General features: G+C 40.2%; 1 protein-coding gene across 1 annotated transcript in view; it reads left to right on the forward strand.

The window, feature by feature from the left end:
* The window catches only part of SLC28A2 (solute carrier family 28 member 2), a 51365-nt gene extending 48556 nt beyond the window's left edge, over positions 1 to 2809 (forward strand). Inside the window, exons 15-17 of the mRNA XM_007935301.1 lie at positions 358 to 456; positions 648 to 759; positions 2692 to 2809. Of these exons, the coding sequence (XP_007933492.1) occupies positions 358 to 456; positions 648 to 759; positions 2692 to 2809 (329 nt within the window). The remainder of the gene's footprint in view (positions 1 to 357; positions 457 to 647; positions 760 to 2691) is intronic.
* Positions 2810 to 6555: the final 3746 nt, after the last annotated feature.

Below are 6555 nucleotides of genomic sequence, written 5' to 3' on the forward strand. Positions count from 1 at the left end.
TTGCATTGTGGTAAATTGTGGTCAATGTCATGAGACAAAGTGTATGTGAACTGCTGTATGGAAAGTGAATTTGCTCTGTAAATTTTCACCAAAATCACAATTTAAAAAAAAAAGAAAGAATATTCACAGAACCACTGAAGTTGCCTGACCTACTTAAGGTCAGACACACAATCCTTGACCTGGGGAATGTCTGAGTTAGTGATCCCTCAGTACTAATGTATATATACATGAGGGTTTGTGGTAAAGATGCTACTCATCTGCTATGTTTAATTTTTCTGCATTCTTCTAAATGCAGACTATAATACCTGATTGCCTGATGGGGAAGAGATCAAGTTATTTTTGTTTTGTTTTCGACAGCATCAATGGTACCTCACCGGAAGAGTGACTTATCCAAGATTGTGGTCAGTGCCCTCTTCACAGGGGCCTTTGTATCCTTTATCAGTGCCTGTATGGCAGGTACGTGCCTCAGCTTGGTCTGCCTAATCACAGCAAGATCTCTCCCAGCATATTGATTTAACCATCCATCCCACAGATGCACAGAAAAGGCACCTAATCTATAGTGTATTTCTTTCACACTCAAAGAAAAACTAAAGAGCTTTAAGGAGCATGTGCAAAATCTTCCCCTTGGTATCTCTCTTCTTTTCTAGGAATCCTCTATGTCCCCAGGGGAGTGGGAGTTGACTGTGTCTCCTTCCTAAGCACAAGTTTCACCAACAGCAGCTATGAAACCTATGTGTGTTGTAAAGAGCTGTTTCAGAGGTGAGCACCAGGATCCCTGTTCCCACCTCTTATGCTTTACCTTTCCCTCCAGAATCTTCTGGAGGGAAAAGAGGTAAGATCTTGAGGGTAATCATGTGGATGCTGACTAGACTGTGTGGTAAGTGATTTGTGATGATCTAGATCTATGTTCTTTTCTCTTTTTAGGTGCATCCTCACTATTATCAGCTCTAGTATGAACAACTGACATTTTACCTGAGTAGATTGGTGGGGTACTGAGAGGTAGAAGGGAAGGGAAAGAAGCAACTGTGTCTTCAGACAGAAAAAAAAAGGAGAAGAGGGGATAAAGTTGACTTGATATAATCATAAGTTCAAATAGTGTGTAAGTGAACTTGTTTACCAGATTGTGGAATATTTAAAGAAGAAAATATATCATGAAGCTTTAAGAACTATTTTTAGGATGCATAAAACACACAAAAGGGAGGATTTGAGCAATCAGAATATTTGGTGCTGCCAAAGTAAAAATTGTACGTATCAGTGGTGTTATATGGGTAAGTGAAGAGAGTTCAGGGAGATGAGGCTGGAAGGTCATATAAGGCCTTATATAAAATGCTAAGGAATTTAAATTTTCACTTGCAGAATTCTGAACGTTGGTATGATCTAATATGCTTCTTCAAAACAAACATTGTTGGTAGTTATTTAAATAGAAGGAGAACAATAAAAGCACTGATGAAATAATCCAAGTAAGAGATGATAAGGGCTGATACTAAGTGATTGTGAGAATGGAGATATATCACACCAAGTATAAGCAATAGCATCTAGAATCTGAAATGTTTTTGTCAATTAATTTATACTAATTAAGCCTAAGAGGTTTTCTTTCTCAAGAGGAAAATGGCCTTTGCATGTTGTTTTGATTACCTAGTGCCACTCTGACAGGAATATACCACAAATGGGATGGCTGAACAAACAGGAGTTTATTCTTCTACAGTTTGGAGGCTTTAAGTCCAAGTTTTCAAAGTGCCAGGCTCTAGGGGCTGGATGAAAGCCCCTCAACCTTGAGCTTCAGTCTGCTTCCTGCTCCCAGCCCACTGAGGCTGGAGGCTTTTCTTCACTCAAACAGCTGCTGGCTGCTGAGGCTGACAAGCCCAAGGTTGACAAATAAAAAGGCACAGTCCCAATGTTACCAAACTACATGACAGACCATTAAGTCAAGCCCATTGAAAGTCCCAAGGTCAGCAGAGCATGGCAGGCTGGTGAACTACAACATGGCTACATGCAGGGTTCAAGCGTGCCATAAGCTAGAGATTATCCCAAGGCTTTTCCTTCTCATGGAAGATTCCACCATGGAGTTGATTACCAGTCTCATCATGGGGAATACGACATCCAGCTCCCCAGCCACTCAACCAGGCCCAGCCAAGTTGACACACAAACTTAACTACCACAGATGTCGCCTCAATTTTTCCAATAGATGCTATTCTAAAACACTTTGTAAAGCATTAACTTTGCCTTAGTGTTATCTAGAAAGGACATCCCCAAAAGAATTACGGTTAGGAACTGGGCAAGGTAGCAGAGCACATTTTATAGAGTTTCTTGCCATTATTATCTTGGGTCTGAATGAGAAAATAAACTTCATTGGGTCTATTTATTTGGTCATTGCTGATGGATCCATTTATATAGGTTGTTATTGTTTTGCTCTGTTTTTCAGCTGCTTGTTCTTGTTGTTATGTGCCGTTGACTCATAATGACCCCTTCTTGGGTTTCCAAGACGGTATCACTACAGACGTAGGATTGCCCAACCTTCCTTCTGAGGAGTGGCTGGTGGGTTTGAACCACCAGCCTTCTGGTTAGTAGTCAAGTGCCTTAGGCACTACACTACCAGAGCTCCTTTCAGTGGCTTAGTACAACTTATTAATATAGTCTTGTTGCATTGTATTTATCTGACCCACTATGTAGCCCTCTGGCTTTTCATTTCAGTACTTCTCTGAATGGCACCAACACTCCTTCTTTTTCTGGTCCCTGGGAAGGCAATGAGTTCAGTGCCTTGGTGTTTGCTAACTGCTGTGGAATCTACAACCATTCTACTTGTGTCTAAGGCTGGACCATTTCCACAACAGTATTGACTCTGATAGCTTTTGGGATGACAGATGTGTTTATATGCTCAGAGTACCTGCTCTGCAATTAACTTAGCAAGATCTTTAACAGTAAATATAAGAGTTTAATTTTATGTATTCCAGTAATGATGATTAGCATTTATCCTTCCACAATTTGACCTGAAAAGGAAGTACGTCATGGGCCCTGCTTGAGCTTAGTTGAAACAATAAATATTATCATGTCAAAAAAAATATTGAAAATCTTGCTCCCAGTTGCCATCTTAAAAATTATGTGATGCAGTGTCCTGTAAATGTGATTTGGCATATATTATATACTGAAGGGGAGAAAAGCTGTATTCCTTGGAGTTTTCTGGATGAGCTGGGATTTATGTTAGAGAGTGGAATCTACGTTATAAAATTTCCAGCTTAATGCAGTAGCAAGAAAGAATGTAGTACATTGTGAAGGCTATGTTTAATGAAATAAATAGCTAAATATCTATAGTACCAAAAGTTTTGTTTTCCACTAGAATTCTAGCTTTTTCTATGTTGTTCTAATTGTATCATTTCTAGGTTGCATTTGCTGTTTTATTGATGTCCAAGCCATAAAATATCTGGGATTGGCAATAAAAATCAGTTTGGTTATTAAGTATACCCAGGCCAAACCAAACACATTGGTATCAGGTTGATTTGGAGTCATAGTAACCTGCTCCATAGTGGAATTGCCCCATAGCATTTCCAAGACTGTAAATCTTTACGGGGGAGCTCTGGTAGCATAGTGCCTAAGGCTAACCCACCAGCTACTCCTCGGAAGGAAAATTGGGCAATCTACTTCCATAATGATAATGCCTCCTCGGAAACCCGAGGAGGGGTTGCTATGAGTCGGGTCCCACTCAACAGCACATAACAACAACAAATCTTTATGGAAGCAGACTGCCTCATCTTTCTCTCATGGAGCAGGTAGTGGATATGAACTGCTGACCTTTTGGTTAGCAGTGGAATGGTTTAAAATCTAAGTATGGAGTCCTTTATTTTTTTAATTTTAGTAGCCTTTTACTGAAAAACATTACTTTAAACAAAATATCTAATTTGGTTATCTGCCCTGTTAAACTTAGTTTTCTAGTTTACAAATAGAATCCTGGTAGGAAGGATCTCCAGGTTTTCTCAGCAATGAACAGATCGTGGAATCATGTCTATTCCTCTACTTAAGCGACATTTATGGGCCCTTAAGAGAATGTGCCACCTAGATATACGTGTACACAGCACTGTCCTCTCTGCCATGACATTAACTGCTTCCCTGAAGCTACATTCTTTCTTGCCAGTTCTGAAAACTAATATTTCAAATGCTTCAAGAGTCATAAATAATAGTCGTGATTCTATGTGTCATGTGTATCATAGCTAGATCAGTTCTGTGTATAACTTTATATAGTATTTTGTGTAAAAATAACTTTGGTTATTAAAATCATTGCAATAAAATACCTGTACTATAATATTAAATGTATTCTTTGGTACTTGGGTGATTTTTAAAAAAAAAAATGGATGGACTCTTGATTTATTTCTTTAAAAATATGTGAACATTCCTTAACAAAGAGAATACAATGGTTTAGGTATCATTCAAATTTTTTTGCTGGGTTTGAATTTGCATTTACATAGGTTGTGGGCTTGGCAGTTTCAAACATTAGGCTCAACAGAGCTAAATCACACTCCCAATCCAAAGAACTCAGAACAACCCCACATTATGTTGGTTGTACCCTTACAACACAACCCTTCCTGAAGACCAGCCCTGCCTAAGTCCCTAACCACTGGTGGTGGTGGTAGTGTGTGTGTGTGTGTGTGCACACATATGTACACAGTACTGAGACAACATACACCTTTGTGATGCAGTAGAACAGATGTAAAAGTCTGATCTTAAAAGACATTCACTCAATGGCTTCAAACCACTAAACAGTCAAGCACAGTGAGAATGATCATTGATTGAAGGTGGGAGAACCAGTGGTGTTTCTTGCTCCTAATTTCCTTGCCAAGTTGCCACCCCACTGAGAAGTGAGCTAGGTCTTTGGTTCCTTTGGACTATAAATGATATTTATTTTCTTCAACTATTTCTAAATAAAAAACTGCTATCTTGAGGTCTTGGTATTTTTACAATTTCTTATTTATTTAAAGTTTTTCCACTGAGGTTTCAGTTCATGGTTATTCCTTCATGCTTTGATACAAGTGCTTGAAGAAGATGATGAGTTGCCTTGTCTTGTCACTTATCCTTCTTATCCTCCTAGCATTCATGAAGAACTTGCTGACCATGCTCGGCTCAAACACCAGCAAATGGTGATTTGCAATTCTTTGGATGGACACCTGTTGTCTTTGAATATTGCATGTAGAGTTCAACACTGGACATCTGTGAAGACCAACCTGGGCTTTTTGGGTGTGTTCCCTCTATCCTTTCCATGTTCTTGTTGTTTCCTTTCAAATGCTGCAAATTACATGGAAGAACCAAGAGTAGAGAGATAGTGCCAATAAAATTTGTTAGCCATTCCTTATGGACTGCTGACCAAGGAAGGCTAAGAGGGAAGTGTAATAAAAATATGGAGAACTGGGAGGCATTTGGACTTCTGTGAGACTTGAGCTTGGACCTTGGACATTGGCTTTGATGACTATCTGCTCTTTGTCCTTGGTGAGTCAATTATCCCCACCTGGGCCTCAGATTCCTCATGCGTAGAGGAAAGGGTCTGGCTAAATGAACTTATCACTTTGAACTTCTACTTCTCCATCAGCAAAATAGATGCTGGATTGTGGTAAATATATGTGAAGTGGTGTTAGTAAAAGTTTATGCAAACTGAAATGCTTTACAAATGCAAGGTATCATTAGTTAGAAGTGTCTGTAGCCCTCAAAGTGACCTGAATTGGAAACAACCTCTGCCCAAATCTCTATCATCAACCAATCTCTGCAAAAAACCCACTGCCATCAAGTCAGATCTGAGTCATAGCAACCCCTCCTTGGGTTTCTGAGGCTCTATCACTACAGAAGTAGATTGCCCAACCTTCCTTCAGAGGACTGGCTATGGCTGGTAGGTTTGAACCATCAGCCTTCTGGGTAGCAGTCAAAAGCCTTAGGTGCTACACCACCAGAGCTCCTACCAATCTCTGCAGCTGTCCCAAAATAACCATACAATCCAAGCAAAGGCAGTACTCTGGTTATGCTAATGCAGCTTTAACATAGGTTTCCTGGGCTTCAACTCCCATCAGACTGCTACCCTTTGCCCCTCTAGTAGGCATTTTGGAATAGTTACTGCCACCTTCCACCTTCATTTTTAGCTGTCTACCCTCTGACATTAGCTCCAACCACAATAAGTGGCAGATGTGGCATGATTCCTGGTGGTGATAGACTGTCCCTGTTTCATGCCTGCAAACACCTACAGTTGGCTGCCCTGCCTGTTGCTGCCTCCTGCTTTATACCTCAAGCCTCTGTGTATTCTAGGTTCTCAACTGCTGTCTAGATAGTTCACTACCTTGAGCTAGATCCAGCCTCCAGATAGCCCTGCTCCCCTGCCTGCTCCTGCCCACCATAAATTGCAAGGAGGAGGCTATAGATAATGGACTTTTCTAAATGTACTTGACTGACAAACTTCCTTTCAAAGAACTCCTGTTTGAAACAGTATCATTCCTCTGAGGCCATTAGGAAAATACTGGCTCAGGAGTAGTCTCAGTCCACTTAGTCCTGCCAGCTGCTGAGGACCATATTTAAGTCATTCAAACA

Source organism: Orycteropus afer, unplaced genomic scaffold (genome assembly GCF_000298275.1).
Source record: "Orycteropus afer afer isolate SDZICR_OR568_19922 unplaced genomic scaffold, OryAfe1.0 scaffold00026, whole genome shotgun sequence".
NCBI classification, from domain to species: domain Eukaryota; kingdom Metazoa; phylum Chordata; class Mammalia; order Tubulidentata; family Orycteropodidae; genus Orycteropus; species Orycteropus afer.